This window comes from Sarcophilus harrisii, chromosome 2, assembly GCF_902635505.1.
Source record: "Sarcophilus harrisii chromosome 2, mSarHar1.11, whole genome shotgun sequence".
Taxonomy (NCBI): Eukaryota; Metazoa; Chordata; class Mammalia; order Dasyuromorphia; family Dasyuridae; genus Sarcophilus; species Sarcophilus harrisii.
Window position 1 is genome coordinate 75,014,475 of NC_045427.1, and position 20,725 is coordinate 75,035,199.

At 35.0% G+C, this 20,725-nt stretch overlaps 1 protein-coding gene across 1 annotated transcript in view; it reads left to right on the forward strand.

Moving 5' to 3' along the window:
* The window catches only part of DYNLRB2 (dynein light chain roadblock-type 2), a 30,245-nt gene extending 21,431 nt beyond the window's left edge, over positions 1–8,814 (forward strand). The window contains exon 4 of the mRNA XM_012540674.3: positions 8,738–8,814. Coding sequence (XP_012396128.2) covers positions 8,738–8,781 — 44 coding nt within the window. The 3' untranslated portion in view covers positions 8,782–8,814. The remainder of the gene's footprint in view (positions 1–8,737) is intronic.
* The last annotated feature ends 11,911 nt before the right edge of the window (positions 8,815–20,725 follow it).

Here is a 20,725-nt window from a genome sequence, read left to right on the forward strand (position 1 = left end):
ATAATAAAATGAAATTTTATAATTTATATTTTTCTCAATAGTATTTTATTTTTCTAAATGCATGTAAATAGTTTTCAACATTCATTTTTGTAAGACTTGGTGTTCCAAATATTTCTCCCTCCCTCTCTTATCTCCCTCTTCCACAAGACAGCAAGCAATCTGTTATAGGTGAAACTCATGCAGTCTTTTTAAACGTTTTTCTGTGTTTGCCATATTGTGTAAGAAAAATCAGACCAAAAGAAAAATAAACTGAGAAAGAAAAGGCAAACAAGCAAATAAACAAAAAATATGAAATGCTATGCTTCAATCCACACTTTTTTCTCTGGTTGAGGATAGCATTTTCCATCCAAGTTTATTAGGATTGTCTGAATCATCACATTGCTGAGAAGAGCCAAGTCCATCACAGTTGATCACACAATCTTACTATTACTGTGTACCATATTGTCCTTGTTCTGTTCACTTCACTCAGTATCAATTCATGTAATTCTTTTCAGAATACCTGATTATTTTAAAAGGTCTAAAACAATATTGAATGATACCTGGAGATACATAGTGTGGTTTTCCCTATTTTTTTTTCTTTTTATTGAATGTATTTTAGCTTTCACTTTGCCTGAGATGAAGATTAATACCCTTGCTTTTTTTTTAACATATGAAATTCTACTCTTTGTGTGTATTTTATTGTGTTTCCTGAAAGTAACATATTTTTAATTCAAATTTTAAATCTGCTTTTTTTATTTTTATGGGTAAATTGAGGCTATTCATATTTTAAGCTATAGTTATTTGTTATATATTTCTCTCCTTCCCATTTCTCTCCTTCCCCCCCCCCCCATTCTCCATACCTTATAGGATTTTTTCTCAGAGAGTCCACTGATGGCTTGTTCAGTTTCTTTTTCTAAGATTAAAATTTCTGTAATGCTTTTTTCCTTAATATTTAAATATTTTATTTTCTCTTTTAATTTGGGCAATCTATATTTTTTGTAAAATTCATCCATTTTGATAGGGCTATCAGTTTTACTGGCATATAATTGGACAAAATAATTCTTAATAATTGTTTTAATTTCATCTTCATTGGTGGTGCATTTATCCTTTTCATTTTTTATTCTGTAATTTGTTTTTATCTTTTTTAACCAAACTAATGACTTATTTATTTTATTGGGTTCATTTTTTCGTAAAATTAGTTACTAGTTTTATTTATTAGTCCATTAATTTTTTTTTTACTTTCAATTTTACTAATCTTTTTCTTTGATTTTTCAGGATTTCCATTTTGGTGTTTGAGGATTTTTATTTTGATGTTTTTCTAATTTTATTTTGTTTTTCAGGGGAGGGAGTTGCATGCCTAAATTCATTGATCTGTTCTTTCCCTTTCTGAGGGATGTGCACAAATTTTTTAGAATTTGATTATTTAGTTTCCAATAAATTTTTAATCTCTGCTTCTACAAACCTTGATTAAGTACAATTTTTATTGCAGTTTGATCTGAAAAGGGTATATTTAAGACTTCTATTTTTTTGCATTTGGATGTAAGGTTTTTAATATCCTAATACATGTTTAGTTTTTGTGCTGTTGTCATGTACAGTTGAAGAAAAGATTTATTCCTTTGTTACCATTCAGTTTTTCCCCCAGAGGTTTTTCATAATCTCGTTTTTTTCTAAAATTCTATTCATCTTTTTAGCTTCTTTCTTATTTATTTTATGGTTAGATTTATCTAGCTCTGAAAGGGGAGAGTTGAAGTCTTTCACAAGTATGGTTTTAATGTTTGTTTCCTCTTGCAATGTTTAAATTTTCTTTTAAGAATTTGTATGCTCTGCCATTTGGTAGATATACATTAAGTATTGATATTATTTCATTGTTTATGCTGTCTTTTAGTAAAATGTCATTTCCCTGATTATCTCTTTTAATTAAATCTATTTTTCCTTTTGCTTTTTCTAAGATCATGATTATGACCCTTCCATTGTTTTTACTTCATTGAGGTATAGTAAATTCTGTTGAAGCTCATTATTTTAACTCTGTTTTTCTATTTCAAGTGTGTTTCTTATAAAGAATATTTTTTTTGGATTCTGGTTTCTAATCCATTCTGCTATTTGCTTCTATTTTGGGGGGGTGAGTTTATGTACATTTATGAGTACTAGCTATGTATTTCCTTCTATCCTAATTTTTTTGTTTATATATATATATATATATATATATATATTTCCTTCTTGACGAGGGAAAAAAGGTTAAAAAAACCTTTTTCCCTCATCAAGAGTTTATTTTGCTTCAGATCCCTTAATCTGTCCTCACTCATATCATTTTTTTCCTTTTTTTTTCCTGAGGCAATTGGGGTTACGTGATTTGCCCAGGGTCACACAGCTAGAAAGCGTTAAGTGTCTGCGGCCAGATTTGAAACTCGGGTCCTCCTGACTTCAGGGCTGGTGCTCTATCCACTGCACCACCCAGCTGCCCGTATTCCTTTCTTTTATCCCTTTACCCTCCTACTTCCCAATTGGATAAATAAATTTCAATATGCAAATACATACATGCATGCATATATGTATATACATATATGTTTTCTCTTTGAAATAGTGGAGTTTAAGCATTGCTTATTCCCCTATCATTTTTTTTCACTATAAAAACTCTTCCTTGTACACCTCTTTTGTATGAGATTTTTCTATATTCTTCCTTTCTTTCCCTTTTATTTCCCTTTTATTCCAGTGCATCCTTCCTTCTTACCATTCCATTTTAAGCTAATTTCAACATAATCAATTCACACCCATACCATCTGTTTCTGTAGACTGTTTCTAATTACCCTGATAATGATAAATCCTTAAGAATTATATATATCATTTTCACTTATAGGAATGAATATTTTTAACCTTATTAAGTTCTCTTTTTCATGTTGCATTTTTATGGTTGTCTTGAGTTTTATATTGGAACTCTCCAGTCTTGTTAAGATGAAAGTTGTTAAACTGGTATTGGAATGATTTTTTTTCTTGCTGCTTGAAATATTAACCTGGAAGTTCTGAAATTTGGACATAATATTCCTGGGAATTTTAATCTGAAGATCGCTTTCAGTAGGTGATCAGTAAATTCTTTCCATTACTATTTTATTCTGTGATTTTAAGATATTGGGACCATTTTCCTTTATAATTTCTTGGAATACAATGTCTAGACTTTTTCTGATCATGGCTTTCTGGTAGTCCAATAGTTGGCAAATTATCTCTCCTCAATCTATTTTTGAGGTCATTTGTTTTTCTGATAAAAATATTTATCTTTAATTTTTTTTCCATTATGGAATCATTAGCTTTCACTTGTCCAATTTTAATTTTTAAGTAGTTTTCAATAAGTTTTTCTACTTATATTTTACCATTTGCCCAATTCTGCTTTTAAGTAATTTTCATTACTGAAGTTTTGTGTCTCTTTTACCATTTGGTTATAATTTGTTTTTTAAAATACTATTTTCTCCAGCATATTTGGTACCTTTTTTTTTTTTACCAAGTTGTCTTTTCTTGTGTTGCTTACAATAGAATAGTAGTACTTATTGTTTTTAATCATTCTCATTTCTTTTCCTAATTTTTCTTCTACCCCACTTACTTGATTTAAGTTTTTTTTTTTTTTTCAAGAATTCTTGTTGGGCTTGTGTCCAATTGGCATTTTTTTCTTTTATGCTTTTATTATACCTATTATAATATTGTTTTCTTCTTGCAAGTTTCTGTCTTGATCTTCCCTCTCACCATAGTAGCTTTTAATGGTCAAGTTATGTTTTTGTTGTTTGCCTCAGGCTTTTTTGTGCTGCTATTTTCAATGTCAGTTCTGGGTATTTAGAAGACGTGTTTTTCCTAAGGGATGTGATCTGGGGATAGTTGTGGTCTGTTTTCCTGATCAGTGGTGGGTCCTTATGCAGGAAGGGCCCCTGATAATGCTCTTATCCACCCTAGAACTAGGGCCCAGAAGTGGTTATGGATAATGCTCTGACCCAGTGCTCCCAGTGGGATCCAGTAATCTTTTATGACCAATGGTTGCCCCATCCCTTTTTAGACTCTGACTTGAAAGCTACCAAAGCTGCTGTTGATATCAAGTCCCACAACTGGGGCTGCTGCCGCATTTTCTCTGGGCTAATCCCCACCCACAGACGTTCCTTCCAACCCCCTAAGTTATCTTGGCTTGGAAAAATGTCTTACTTTGACTTTTGTTGAGCCCCAAAGCTTCAGAAATTGATTTGAGAAATTATTTCTAAGTTGTTTGGAGGAGAATTTTGGGAGAGTTTAGCTGCAGTGTATCCTTTACACAGCCATCTTGTCTTCACCCCCAGAAATTCATTTAGGAATTTTTAGTGAGAATGCTGTCATAGTTTTGCAAGTTAGTAGCTATAATTTTGTTTCAAAATAGGTAACAGTGGTGAAATTATGCGTCCTGAAATTTACTAGTTATGTGTTCATGACTAACTCATTTCCAAAGTTGCCTCAGGCAAATCCCTAGAATATATATGTAAGCCATTTACAAATGGTTTGATCTGTGTTGCCAAAGGGAATTCTCACAATTGTAGGTTCCCATATGATGAAATCACAAATCTTTTGTGTATTAATATACACATATACATATAGATCTATCTCGCTCTCTCCCTCCCTCCTCCTCCCTCTCTCCCTCTCTTTCTCTCTCTTGTGTTCTCTCTGTCTCTGTCTGCCTCTCTGTCTCTGTCTGCCTCTCCTTATGTCTCTCTGTCTCTCTCTCTCTCTCTCTTTCTGTCCCTCTCTCTCTGCCTCTCTCTCTCTGTGCCTCTGTCTCTTTGTCTCTAATTTTTCTTCCTGAATTTTGCCAACCACATGAATTATTCAACTTGTCATCTGCTATCATTTTTTATATTGTACCTTCTACTCCCTATGGTATCAGAGTTGTCAAATGTATATGAGCAGGTTTCTCCCTTACTAACGTTTTTTTAAATTAAAAATATTTTGATAAGATTCAAAAAACTCCAGACAAAGATATATGTTTTATTGACTTTCATCGGGTACACTCACAGAATGACATAATTCTTATATTTTGAAAGGATCTCAGAGGACATTTTGTCCAAACCAAATTATTTGATCAAGAATTCCTTCTATATATCCCAACAATTAAGACATATCCAGCCTTTGTTCCTGAGCCAATCCATTCTACTTTTGAGTCACTCTCATTGTTAGGATGGTTTCTTGACATCAATCAACATTAACTATGTCTTTTTACAATTTCTACACATTGTTTCTAGTCCTGCTTTCTGGGTCTTGAGAAAACAAATCTCATCCTTCTTCCAAATGGCAGCCCTTATAAAAAAAAATTTTAAAAGCTTATCAGGATAAGATTTTTGGTCTTTCGGTTAAATATTCTAAGTTCTTTTAGTAAATACAAAATAAGATCTCAAAGCCTTTAAACATCTTCATTATCCTCCTCTGACAGCTCTCCAATTTATCAGTGAGTCTTTTCTAAAAAATTGGACATAATATTTCAGATAGATTCTATTATATGTAGTGATAAGCATCTTGTCTAATCACTTTTTCTAGGAAGCCAGGCTTAAAGTCAAGAAAACCTGGGTTCAAATTTGACCTCAGACAGTTACTAGCTCTGTGACTTTGTTTGCCTCAGCTTCATTTAAAAAATGAACTAGCAAAAGAAATGGCAAATCACTCGGCTTCTTTGCCAAGAAAACCTCAATGAGGTCACAGAGTCATACATGAGTGAAACAAATGAACAACAAAATATTTTTTTTCTAGAATTTTTTCCAGGAATAGAAATTAATTTCACTGGTCTTTAGTTTACAAAATCCAAAATTTTCTCATTTGAAAGTAAGGACATTTTCTTTGATCCAGTCTTATAGTATCTCTAACAATCTCTCCAATTTTTCAAAGATCACAGACTATATTATTCAGTATTCACATCTATTCATCCTTTTAGTATCATAGACCCTATTGACTTGAATATCACTCACTCTTATCTTTTTTCATATATTGAATTTGTATCAACCTCCCATTAGCCATTTTTGTCCTTTTCAATTCAAGGATCTTTCCACTTAGCATAGAAAACCAAAGGCAGACTAAGCTATTCTACCTTATCTACATTGTTTATTGTTAATATTGTCCCATTTATGCTGAGCAATAATTCTATTTCTGTTTTGATCCTTTTTTTCTCAATTAACTTTAAACAATTTCCCTATCCTTAGCTTTCCACATCACTTTTCATTTTAGCATTTGTTCCATGCTTTTGTATTCAACTTTTTATTTGTCTTTGCCTTCATCTTTTGTACAAAATATTTTAAAATCTAAGTTCATAGATAAATGCTCCTTGAATCCATATTGATATCTTTAAATATCTTCTCCTTCTTGTTAGAATTCCTTTTCTTATGACTTCAGAATTTTATTTTTGAGGCCTTTCTATCCCTTCTGAACTGAATTCCTTATAGAATTTTAGTCCATGATATCTGTCTAGCCATTCCATGAATCCATGATACCCAGATTTTTCTGTCTTAAATTCTAAAATCCACTGGTTGCTTATCCCCCAAATTTTCACCATTTGTACTTTAGCAACTACTTCCTCTTTATTAATGAAATCACATCCGAAAAAACAATAACTTTTATTGGTTTCCTTAGATAAAATACACATTAATGCAAGTCAAGAAGCTATTCTGGTTTTGTCAAAATGCTCTAAAAGAAGATTCAATAGTTTGTGATGTTTTCTATTGTTTCTTTCTGTCCAGGTAGTCCATGTCACACTCTAAAGACAATCTCAATTTATTACCAATATGTTTTCCTCCTTTAGTTCTTAAATTTCTTCACAGAAGTTGGTCTTCTATATATACAATGCTATTCCATCCACTCTATGTGATGACTGCGTTTAGCACCCAGGGTATTTTAAAATCAGCCAGAGTCAGGATAAGTGAAAGTCCTTGATCTTTATTCTTTGTCTAGGCAAAGGGGAATAATGGCGATAGGAAGTGAGAGCAAAGCCACACAGCCAGCAGTGCCTCTGGCTCTCACACTCCACCCACCTAATCCTCTACCCAATCTACTATACAACACATCAAACTTCCACAGAGAGTGGACCGGGCCATTCTTTCTCCAAGCATATAGTAATAGAGTGTTGTCCAATTGCTAATTAGCCTGAAGTGCTGGGACTGGACCTCAGTGTATTTGCTCAGCTTCAGCCTATCACAATTCTACTTTTACACCTCTGTTCATTTGAATAAGTTATTTGTCCCAGTTATAAATGTCATCCCAGTAATTTTATCAGTAAGATCAAATCTACCTTTTTTTTTTTTTTTTTTTAAGGAACCTCTGTGTGGGTCTTGTTGAGGACCTTAACTTAAAAAAGGCCAAGGTCTACCATTTCTTCCAGGGCCATTTCCAGTAGTCTTGCTCTATATCTGGCCACTGAACACAAATGGCTCTGGAGGGGAAAGTGTGGCAGGTGACCTTGCACAGCCCTTCCTCACTTAAATCCAATGCACTTGCATGTCATGACATCACCTCCCTATGTTATGGTCCTCTTCAAGAATGAAGGACAAACAATGGTCATCTTATTTTTTCTATATATATTTTTAATATAGCTCATTTATTTCTATGGAGAGACATTCAAGGCCATTTTGATGACTCCCTTTTTGGATTTTGTCTGCTATAAACTTCTGGGAGTCTTGTTTAGATTCCTCTTTCTATGTAAGATCTACATGGTATTTATGGTAGGTAGTATGGTGAATACACTTAGGCAGTTTTCCCCTTTTTCAGTTTAAAGCCCTTTTGATTAAATGTGTAGATCTCCAAGATCTCTTTTCTGCTACCTCTGGAATCATTTAACTCATATAGGTCTTTGTTTCTCACTCTGTGATAGAAAGGCATTAGACTGTCTCACTTGTCTTCAAGCTTTCATGTTTCATTTCAGCTCAAAGAGTTTAGGAAGTCTTCAGTGAACTTTAGTTTTTGATTAGTAGTATAAATTTTTCTCAGTTGCATTTTGTTGTAAGAAATGTTGTTAATAAATTTCAAATATATGGACTCTCCCTCATTTTAAGTGAAATTAACATATAAAACTTCAAAGGCAAAATGAAATGTATTTAACCGGGAGAAAAGAGAATAGAGGAGTTCACCAAAAAAAAAAAAAAAAAAAAAAAAAAAAGAAACATTCTCAGAGCATTCCCAGGAGAGAAGAACCCTATCTGAATGTAAAGTACTCATCAAGATTCATAGTTGGCCACCATTCTGTTCCTGGAAAACAGGATATTCTATCACAATCCTCTAATTTACAGGAAAGGAAATTTTTGGCTGGTAAAATGATAATTTGCAGAGCTGAAGCTGGAGCCCAGAGTTCCTGATTCCCTTCTTAATTAAAAGTTTTCAGTTCAGTCAGTTGGAGAATTTTTGGTCATGGAGAAACATTTCAAGTTTCATAATATGTATCATTTTGATTGAATTTATCTTATATTTCAGAAATGCATATATTTGTAAAACCAAAGTTAAGTGTTAGCCAAGGTTATTGCTATACAATTTTATATTCAGATGACAAGTATGTATTGACTTAAATTTCCATAATCCTGATGATTCTAAATACATTTTGTAAATATAGCAGAGGATTAGCTGAGATTTTCACATTTTATTAAGTTGTTCCATTATTCTTTAGATATAGGTAAGTTTTTCAAGTTGCAGTAATCCAGATAACAGTCAAATAAATAGTATAACTAGTCATTGGCAGTTAATACTGTTTTCAAGATTAATTAAAATTTATCTTTTTTTTCTTTTACAGATAAAGAATATCTACTGATTGTCATTCAGAATCCAACTGAATAAACCTGTGATTACAAATTTGACAATGAACCCAAACTGCTTTTAACAAATTCCTTCTTTTTACTAAAATTGTATTCTTCCTTATAGATATTTTAATATACTTAGCTGCTTTTATATTGAACCTATTTCTACTTATTACATTTATTTTCTTTTTATTATATTTCAAAAGTGTTCATAACCAATATATTGCACTTATCAAATTTCTGGTGTGTTATTTCATAGGTGTGGTATAACAAAATTAACAGAGAATATTTTCCCTAAATTCTTTGTTAATATTTAGAATTTAACTATTTCTAGTAACTAGTCGTAACAATTATTTGAGATTTTTAACATTCATCAAGTAAAGTTGATGAATATTTAAAATGTCTCATTTCAGAAGTGTTCCCTGCTTACTGGTTGTCTACTGTTTAACCCCTTGGATTTTCATGATGGACTGCATCCTATATATGTTTGTTACTTTACTCCCTATAGGATGCTCCCATCTGCTACAGTCAGATCTATATCTGTTGTCCTGCAAATGTGAGACTTATTCCTGAATTTTATAATCATCTGTGTTGGGGTTTTTTTTTAATTTTAACATACATTGCTTTATGAATCATGTTGGTAAAAAAAAAAAAATCAGAGCAAAAGGGAAAAACCATGGAAGAGATTAAAAAAAATAGAAAAAAGAATTGAATATAGCATTTGTTGATTTATATTCAGTCTCCTTAATTCTTTTTCTGGATGCAGATGGCATTTTCTGTCCAAAGTCTATTGGGATTATTTTAGATCACTGAACTACTGAGGAGAGAACCAAATTGTTCATAGTTGATGATTGCTCATTCTTGCTGTTATTGGGTACTCTGTATTTCTGATTCTGCTTATTTCACTCAGCATCAGTTCATGTAAATCTTTTCAGGCCTTTCTAAAATCAGCTTATAATTTTTTATAGAATAATAATATTCCTTTACCTTCATGTACCATCCCCCAATTCAACCATCCCCCAATTGATGGGAATCCATTCCTTTTCCAATTTCCAAAATGTTACAAACATTTTTGCACATATGCGTCCTTTTCCTTCCCTTATGATTTCCTTGGGATACAGACCCAGTAATGGCACTGCTGGATCAAAGGGTATATACATAGTTTTATAGTCCTTTGAGCATAGTCCAGATTGTTCTCCAGAATGGTTGGATCAGTTCACAACTTCACCAACAATGCATCAGTGTCCCAGGTTTCCCACATCCTCTTTACTATTATTTATCATTTGCTTTTTCCCATCATCTTAGCCAGTCTGAATGAATCATCTTTGTTGTTGCTGCTGTTCAGACATTTCAGTCATGTCCAACTCCCTATGATCCCATTTGGGGTTTTCTTGGCAAAGATACTGAAATGATTGACCATATCCTTCTCCAGCTCATTTTACAGATGAGGAAACTGAGGCAAACAGGATGAAATAAATGACTGCCCATGATCACACAGCCAGTAAGTGTCTGGGGCCGGATTTGAATTCAGGAAGATGTCTTCCTGACTCCAGACCCAGCACACTGGTCATTGTGCCACCTTCCCCACTGAGCCATTGCCCTAATAATAATCTAGAGTAACCCTTTTCCCAAATAAAGAAATCTTCTCACCCTTCAGCACACCTCAAACCTCATGGCTTCCTTGAGCTTCCCTAACCTTTAGTCTCCATGAACTCTCCTGAGGTGCCCTCGCCTACAGCATTCTGTGGGCACTTTTTGCACTTTGCACTGTTGTCATTCCTGTCTCATTGTGATTTAACTTTTGAAAGATGTCTGCCTCTCCAGAGAGGCTCTGAGCTCTTTGAGGAGAATCCTGCTACTTCCTCCTTTCTTATTTTTCTTTACATTTAACACAACACTGAACACTCAGGACTCATTGAATGTAGAATGAGTTGAGTAAAATTATGTAGAATCATGGAATTCCTGTTGTATTTTACTCTGAATTTTCCAACCTGTGCTTACATATGGAAAAATAGCAGCTGATATTTACATCACTTTAATGTTCCAAAATACTTTTGAAGTTCACAGAAACCCTCTGAAGATAGACGCTATAGGGATTATTGCTCTTACAAATGGGGAAACTGAGGACTAGAAAGCTAAAAGGATTTCCATATGTACTTGCACAGGTAGTTTCAGAGGCATGATTAGAACCAAATTCTGATGATGCTGACCACACTCAGACATCTCCATGTTTTTTTTCCATAACCAACACGCAAAACTTGTCTATTCCACTTTTTAGCTTTAGCCCTAAAATAAAACTGACCCTTCTAAGACCTATTTGTTTTTTCTTGAGCAATGAAATCAAAGAACTTCTATTTTAGAGGTTGCTCATAAAAAAAGTAAAATCTCTCTTTCTTCTTAAATGAGGGGTCAAGATGCTGACTGATTGTGTGTGTAGTATGTGGCTTAAGCTTAGTTCCACATTCCACCTATGGACCTCAACATCCCAACACACTTTGCCATTTTTTTTCTTTTGCTGAATTCTAAGTACATTGTGTTAAAAGTATTTCCTTTATCTTTCTAGTTATACTTTCAAAAATGGAAGTCAGACTTCTCTGACATGAATTTCTTAGCAAAGCCATGTTGGCTACTATTTACTGCTTTCTTTTTATAAGTTTTCACAAACCATTCCCTTAATATGTCCTAGAATTTTGTCAGGAATAGATGTGAGACTCATTGCTTTACTTTCCATACTTTATTTCTTCAATGAAAATCAGAACAAGATTATCTTCCAGTCCTGCAGAACCTCAGCAACTCAACTCAAAATTATTTCAGCATCTTATTAATAAAAATTGATCAATGTAAAGTATTCTTTGTCAACAGAGGCTACATATTCACTTGGGGTTCTGGTAGAGGATAGAGGGCAAAGATCTGCTCAGGGTTTAGATGTTTTTTAAGGTCCTTTATATCTCTTGAAATATCTTGAAAGTGACATCCATCACTTTCCCAATCCTAACAGATTATTCAAAATAAGCCAGAATTTAGTTTCAGCACAGTCTTGTAGTGGGAACCAGTGAGAGTTCATGGTCATTTATGAATAATGGCTTTTGTGAATTCTGATAGTGCTGATCATGTCCACATCTATTAACACAAGCCATTAATTTAAGAGCTACCTAGGACTGTTTTACATGCCAAGATAAAACCTATGGACAAAAAAACAAAACGAAACCAAAAAATGACTAATAAGGAATTGATAACTAAACAAGTTGACACCTAATATTGCAAAAGATTACTTAGATCACTAATATCAATTAGCATGTGACCCCTCATTGAGTGCCCTATACATCTGTGCCAGACTTTGAGTTAATCTTTTTTTTAACTTAAAAACATAGAGGGGACTTCTGGCAAAGATGGCATTTGGACAAGTCTAACTCACATCTTTGAAATTCAGGGCTCAGTGTTGGAATGAAATACTCATAAGCCATTCAAAAGTAAACCAAAGAAGGTTTACTTAGCCATAGTATATAAATGATATTCAATAAATTATTGCAGCATTTCAGCTTGGCGGGAAATTGTTCTCCTTATCTCCTTATAAACATTTTTCTGGTCTTCAGGGCAAGATGTAGTGATAAATATGGTTTTAGGACATCTCCAAAGTCCGTAGGGCCCCAATTCCACATCAATTGGTCTTTTATGCCCTTAGGTAACCAATAAGTCACTAATCAGTACTAACAGAAGTCACTAAAAATTTTTCTCAAGGCAAGGACTCAAGCCCCAGGGACAGTGTTGTTGCCTTTTAGGGAGAAATCCACTCCACCCCATGGGGTGGGGCTGAAGAAGATTGCTTGATAATGGGACTATCACCAATGGCAATATGAAAGTAATAGCTAATTTCAGCTCCCTGGAAAGCTGAAAATGGCTCCAGGTGAAGAAAACCAAAAAAGAATGATAATGACTGAAGAAGAAAACCCAAGAGCAAAGGACCAGACAGGACTGAGTCAGCCCGAGTCTGCGAAGTGCTAGTATGGAACAAAATTCATTCTATATTTGTCCCTGAAGTAATTGGAAGTATCTACAACTTATATCTAGTTTTAGTGATTTATTGATTAACTCTATAATAGTAAAAGAGCCATTTCCACTTGAGAAAAGTGCCAGGGCAGAGAGCATCTTGTTAGTCACATTATTTGGGCAATGGAGTGGTGTAGGACACTCCTTTCATTAGGAAGTGAGGAAAAAAAGAAAGCCAAGGACATTGTTATTGAATTATCAGGAGATAGAGGTGGAAGCCATAGATTGAGACAGAGAATGGGGGCTTGGCCATTATGAGTCCAGTTTCCTGTCTTGGTCAAAATTGCAGAAAAGAATAAGCTGAATGGTCATTATAATGTTAAATTTAATGTAGTTGTAAGAAAACTGTGGAGCAGAAGTTCCCACTTTTGTATAAATTTTTCTCTTGTGTATTAAAGTATTCCTGTTTATTGAAGTTTCTAAAATTCAGTTTTATATTTATATTAACAAAGTCACATTTGAAACCTTATTAAATCTGCAGATAACAAAGACATAGTAAATATATTGGATGACAAATCATTAAGGATATTCATAAAGTAGAATAGGACATTTTTTTAAAAAACAGCTTTTTAATTTTCAAAATGCATGCAAAGATAGTTTTTAGCATTCATCCTTGCAAAATCTTATGTTTCAAATTTTTTCTCCCTCCGTTCCCCCATCCCCCTCACCTAGATAGCAAGTATAGGTTAAACGTGTGCAGTTCTTATAACTATATATCCAATATTTATCATTCTGCCCAAGAAAAATCAGATCAAAAAGGAAAAAAATAAGAAAGCAAGCACTAAAAGAGAAAATACTGTGTTATGATCCATATATAGTCCCCATATTTCTCTTTCTGTATGCAAATGGCTTTCTCCATCACAAGTTTATTGGAACTCACCTTATTGTTGAAAAGAGCCACGTCCATCAGAGTTGATCATCACATAATCATCTTGTTGCTGTGTACAATGTTCTCTTGGTTCTACTTTAGCATAAGTTCATATCCATGACTTGCTAAAATCATTCTTATTTCATAACATTTCATAACTTATTCAACCATTCTCCAACTGATGGGCATCCACTCAGTTTCCATTTTCTTGCCACTACAAAAAGGGCTGCCACAAACATTTTTGCACACGTGGGTCCCTTTCCCTCCTTTATGATCTCTGGGATATAGACCCAATAGAGGCACTGCTGGATGAAAGAGTGCACAGTTTGATAGCCTTTGGGTATAGTTCCAAATTGCTCTCCAGAATAGTTGGATCATTTCACAATTCCACCAACAATGTATTGGTGTCCCAGTTTTCCCACATCCTCTCCAACATTTATCTTTTCCTGTCATCTTAGCCAATTTTAAAGGTGTGTAGTGGACCTCAGAGTTGTCTTATTTTGCATTTTTCTAATCAATAGTGATTTAGAGCATTTTTTTCACATGACTAGAAATGACTTTAATTTATCTGAAAATTGTTCATACCCTTGACCCTTTATCAATTGTAGAATGGCTTGTATTCTAAGTTTGAATCAATTATATATTTTGGAAATGAGGCCTTTAGCAGAGCCCTTGGATGTAAAAATTTTTCCCAGTCTTCTGATACCCTTCTAATAAAATAGGGAATGTTAAATTATGACCCAAGGATTAAGTCTGGCCAGTTGCCTGTTTTTGTAAAGCTATTGAGCTGGTTTTTTAAATTATTTTTAGCTCTCAGGCCCCTACCTAGACTATAGTTTGTCAACCCCTAGAGCAGGACATCTTGTGTAATACAATAAAATTTGATGGTAGTAAATATCATTGTGTAAGAAATTTGTGTCTTCTAACAAGAAATGACAATCCCTGGTACCTTTTTTAAGTAAGAATGTTTCTTCAATTGAATAAAATCTTTAAACCTGAGGTAGAAAATGGGTGAGAATGATTATTAGCTGCTTTTACTGAGAGACTGAAAAGTTCAGGAGAAGTGAAATGCTTTGAACATTTGGTAAAATGGAGTGACTCTACACAAGCAGCATTCTGGATTGGGTGAAGAGAACCATTTCTTGTGGGGCTTGCCAATTCTGATTCCAATAGCAGGTCAGTGTGGTGGTGGAATAGCTTCATCCAAACCCTTAAAAGGAAAAGCTTCCACCTTCATACAAACTTATCCCACCCAACACCCACTGCCAGAAGAAAACTGTTACCTTCATAAGGACCAAAGCTATTGACTCCATCACTGTGGTGAGATTATCCCTGATAGAACCATGGTTATGGCAGCATCTTCATCAATAACTTAGGACACCACAGCCAGGAAAGACCCTGGGAACCCAGGGAAGAAGTTTCCTCAAGGGAGCTACAGGACAACTCCAGGAAGGGAGAAAGTCTTCCATCCTGTCCATTGTTACAAATTACCCCAGAGCCACAAAAGAGCTTTCTTAAGCTTGAAAATATTTTCTCTTGGGTTCTGTGTACTTGTAGGCAAGTTTACCAAAGATTTATTCTTGTTCCACCATATAGTTCTCAGTATTCCAGCCTCCAAGCCCAGGAGTCTATCCACTCCACCAAAACTGTTAAATAAAATGGAGAGGAGAGAATGTTGAGCATGGAGGGAGTTATAAGCAGCTTCCCGCCTTCCCAGTCTTATTTCCCATCACTCCCCTCCCTTCACAAACCACAACCTGCCGAACTTACTGCTTTTGCTCCTAGTATTCATCAAAGATGTTCCATTAAATTATTTGTGGGCTTTTACACATTCACTTGAGATCAGGGCCCCAATAACGGCCAGCTGCTTGGTCTGGGACCTTTTGTGGGCCACAAGGAGCTCTAGAACCATGTGGGTTTAAGATATGATCCTTAAGAAGTCCAGCCTTTGAGTCCTTGGGACAGAGCACCCACAGGAAGAGAGAGAAGCCAGACTTAGTGGGGCAACTGTCTGTCCTCCATCCTCAGAAGGCAGGTGGTAGCGAAACGCACAAAGGGACTGGACTTGTGAGGGAAGGCCGGGCAAGGTCTCCCACCTCACTTTGTCCCCCGAGCCCTCAGGGTCCTGTGGCCAAATAAAGATCAGGACGACTGGACATGACCATAAATAATGGGATGGATAGAGGAGGGTCAGAGAAGTGAAAGGCAGGTGGACAGATAGATAGAAAGATAAGGAGACGGAGACAAGATGGGTAGTAGATAGGATGCATGGATGGCAGGCAAAACAATCATGTGTCAGGGACAATGCTAAGCACTGGTAACACAAACACAAGCAAAACTGGCCCTTTACACAAAGACTAATTTTAATGGGGGATGGTAAGATCTAAAGGGGAGCCATGAGGGGAGAAGGGAACAGAGAAATAAGTATATTTTAGGGCAACATGGGATCAAAATGGCCAGGAAGGTTGTAGAGTTCTAGATTGAGACAGATAAAGCCAAAACTGCCCTATCAAAGAAGAGCCTATCAAAGATCTGGCAGCCAAGTCCAGTTTTCTGGGAGAAGTAAAGGCAGTGGAATAATTTGAGATGCAATAGTAAATTGAACTCATTAAAAAAGGGAATTCTTATAAATGCCTAGATCTTTTCCTTCAGTCACAATCCACTACCTATAAAGTCATGAAGGAAAAAGTATAATCCCTAATAATAATACAAAAACTTTGTATCTGTGTATATATTACATACTTGTGTGTATATACATATATATAATGACAATAATATTCCATTACAATAATTTACCACAACAGCCATAATTATTTAAAAGAGGAAGTCAAACTCAAGTCAACTTGACTCTTAAGAAACTTACTGGCATCCTGAAGATAAAGCTCAATGAGAAAAACACATTCAAAGAGGAAAACATCTAGGATTAGTCCTGATGTATGCTTTTGGAAGAATAAATTGCACGACAGTCATACTAATTTGTATTATCACCACTAGAGATACAATTTGATAGTTTCCATAATTCTAGAAATTAATTATTCTATAAGTCTGATTGGCATGGCACTACATGTGTAATTTACATATATTGTCATTTTTATTACATTATAATATAAAAGAAATTATTTTCTCTCCAATTATTTATTTTGTTATTAATGTGACTTACTAAATTTATAGTTTTCCTAATAGTAAGCTAACCATCTTTCCTAACCATTCATTCAATCAATCTAACTTGGTCAAATTGTATAATTTATTTAAACTTGCAGATATAGCCTGAATTCTGAATTTATTTAATAATTTCACATTAACATTCACTAGAAATATTGGTATATAGCATTCTTTGACTTCATTCTTGATTTGAATTTCAGAATAATATTCATCTCATAAGACTTCTTTTGAATGCCATCTTTATTATCACAAACAATTTGTGTCAAACTGGGGCTAATTAATTTAGGGGATTGGGGTTTTTTTGGGAAATTTGATATAATTTATTTGTACATCCAACTGATCCCATTTTGCTCACTTTGTGAATATAATTATTATTGGATTAATTTCTTTTTCTGACATTGGATTATCTAAATTTTCTAGGTCCCAAAGATTGTGGACAATCTTTGTATTTTGTATTTTGTGAACATTCATTTCTCTTCTATATTGGTAGCCATGTAATTGAGCAAAAAAAGTTTCTAGTAATTTTCTTTTTTATTTATTATGTGTTTTTTAAATTTTGGTATAGGAAATTTTATTTTCCTTCCCCTTTTTATTATATGAGGTAATAGTTTGTGAATATATTACCCCCTCCTCTCAGGAAAAGTTTCTCACTTTGTTCATGTCAATAGCTTTTTTATCTCCTTTATTTTTGTGTTTAGTTTTTTTTTTTTATGTGTTACTTTTCAAAGTTTTTAAATGGACATTCCCAACTCAATGCTCTATCTTTTCCTTTTTTGTTGTTATTATTGTAAATGTTTAGAGAGTTACATTTTTCCCTAAAGATTGCTTTGGTTGAATCCCAAAAGCTTTGGTACAATGCCTCATTGCTGTCATTTTTTGATTCTTACCAGACCTCTGGTTCTTACACTTTCTTTTCCTCTTTTTAATCACATTTATAGTCATACTCTGAAATTGGTTTGTTTTGCTTACAACTCTATCCTCCTAAATTCCACTGTCCTGGAGACAAGTGGGTGGTACAATGAATAGAGTGCTAGATCTAAAATAAAGAAGATCAGAATTAAAATTCATCCTCAAATACTTACAAGCTGTAAGATTGAAGGTAAGTCACTTAATCTCTATCTGCTTCAATTTCTTTTACTGTAAGAATGAGATAATAGCATCTGAGTGTCGTTATAAAAATCAAATGAAATAATATTTTTAATCATTTATCATAGTGCTTGTCTCATTGTAGGTACTTAATACTTATTTCTTTCCCTATATGCCTTCCATATTTTTTTCATGTTTTCATGTGGAGTTTTGTGTTTTTTCACCAGTTTTTCAAACTCTGTGGGTATGTGTTCAATCTTCCTTTCCTGGTTAAGATAAGAGAAAGGTGATGAATATGCCAGTCCACAATACATAAGTGGTCAAAGAATATGAACAAATGGCTCTCAAAAGAATTACAAATTATTATTAATATTATAAAAATGTTCCAAATTATAAATAATAAGAGAAATCAAATCAATTTGACTCTGAGGTTCTACTTCATACTTAGGAAAAATAACAAAAGAGGAACAGTCAACTTTAGATAGAGCTGTGGAAAGGTAACCACATTCATACATTGTGGTAGATTTATGAATTGGTCCAACAACTATTTTGAAAAATAATTAGAAATAATAAAAAGAGAATCAGCAAAAAGAAATTGTTTCTTACATATAACATTATATAAATATAATTTCTAGGGAACATAATACTAACCCCCATGGAGAATTAGTTTCAGTCTAGGATCTGGAGTTAGACACTTGATTAGTAGAACTGGACTTACAACTCTATCTTCCTAAAAACCTTTGATCAGAATACTTCTTACACTGCCTTTTACAATTCACACAAATTCCTCAACTTTTCCTGCCCTTTCCTGACTCTACTCACTTTCCAGTTTGTGTCCTGAGTTGAGCCTTCTAGTGGTCTTTTTTACCCATCATCTTGCCATGGTTTTTGTATTATGTTTTTTTGTTTGCTTGTTTGGTTTTTAATCATTGATCGTTCTGGGGCTGCTTTCAGATATTTTCTGGACTTTATAAAGTTAGGCTTCTCTATGAATTTTCCTAATGCTAACTTCTAAAAATCTTCAAGACCTGAGTTCAAATCCCACCTCATCCTCTAGTTGCGTAATCCTGGGCAAATCATTTAACAAAAAACCATGTTTCTTCATCTTTACAACAGAGATAATGATGGCATCTACTTCAAAGGGTTAGGATCAGATGTTTTAATAGGTGATAAAGTACTTTCCACTTGGTAAATGCTAGTATGACCTTTTGAAGGTCTCCTAAAGAAGTGATGGGAAAAGGAATATAGTGATAATACAGAGAATGGGATCTTTAATAGTGTTCTGGTGGTAACATGTTCTCCAACTGAACTCTTTCCAACACTGTACACTTGGATCGGTTGGGAGGTAAATGCTTTTTCTTCCTTCGTTCCTGCCAAGAATATGGAGTTTCATTAAACCAGAAAGTTTGGGCACCTTTAAAGGCATCCTGGCTGTAGGCAGACCTTTCAGGTAGCTTTCTCTAGGGACCAGAACCTTCCCAATGGGCAGGAAACTTTCCCCTCGGGTCAGGACCAGAAGAGTGGCAGAGGAGGAAGATTTGCTGCCAGGAATTAATCCCAAACCTCCTAGCCCAGACAGTCACACTCCTTCCAGGATTAATAACAATGTGGTTAATTAGCCGTAAAAGGATGTGTATGCTCACACCCATAGCTTACACGGATACAAAACCATTTACAACTCTGCTGCTGCACGAGAAGCCGGCAGCCTGTGCAGACAGCCCCCCCTCACAACATCTTGCTGTAAATTTTATCTCTAAAGCAGGAGAGCCGCTGGGAGGGCCCCCGGAGGAACATCTCCCAACCATAAATATTAATGATAATGAACCTGAAAAGGCCAGCTTAATAAAATATCTGCTGAGGCAATTAGGTATCCTCCTCATTACTGCTTCCTGAGTCCGGGGCTCTGAAGGTGGGGATGCCAGAGTGGAGGCGAGACGATGCTTGTCTGAGAGACAGGGACCGGTGGCCGCTCTACAGGACTGACCCCACCTCTTGTGTCCTCACTTTCTGACTTCCAAAGATCACACGGCTCGAGGAAATGGGCAGCTGTGCTGGCTCCTTCCCTCCCACTGATACTGGAGCAATTACAAACTCTCTCCAGCAGATGGAAGATGTAGGGCACAATATCCAGCCTCTGCCAACCCCAGGAAAAGAAAGCACCCAGTCTCCTGAATCTGTCCTTTCCCTTTCCCTCCCATAACCACCTTTCTATTCATACCAAGGAATCCCTGTTCATTACAGAAGTTCCGACTTAGCTGGAACCTCAGCCGGCATCTAGGCTAATGTCTGTTAGTGATGGTTTTGCGTTGCTTTTACATCATGTGCCCTCTCAGCAGCCTAGTAAAGACTATGGACTCCTTCCTAGAATAACACTAATAGGAGCATTCAATGAAATACACAGAATCACAAAGGAGAACAACTACACTGAAATATGTTTTTAAAAACAAGTTTGTGGATGCCGGGTTTAAGCGTCCCCACACTAGAAAGAAGAGAATCCATTTGAAAGCATCTCTGACAAGTAGACAAACACTAGAGGGATGGACAGGTCCCTGTTGATTAAGGGAGTGCCTTCTACTTACAGGCAGATCACACTGTTAGGAATTTCTTAAGCCCAAATCTAAAAAATCTGAAATTTCCAACTAATTATCCCTTTAGATGCTCCTGGGTTCCAAACAGACTCAATCAGTCCTTCATTCACATGGGTAATTCTTGTAAGTCATGACCTCACATTCCTGACATCATGGTCTTAGAGAACAAAGGACAAACAATAATCTGTAAAAGTAGGAGCTGCCTACTATCTAGCTGGAGACCCCAATGATCA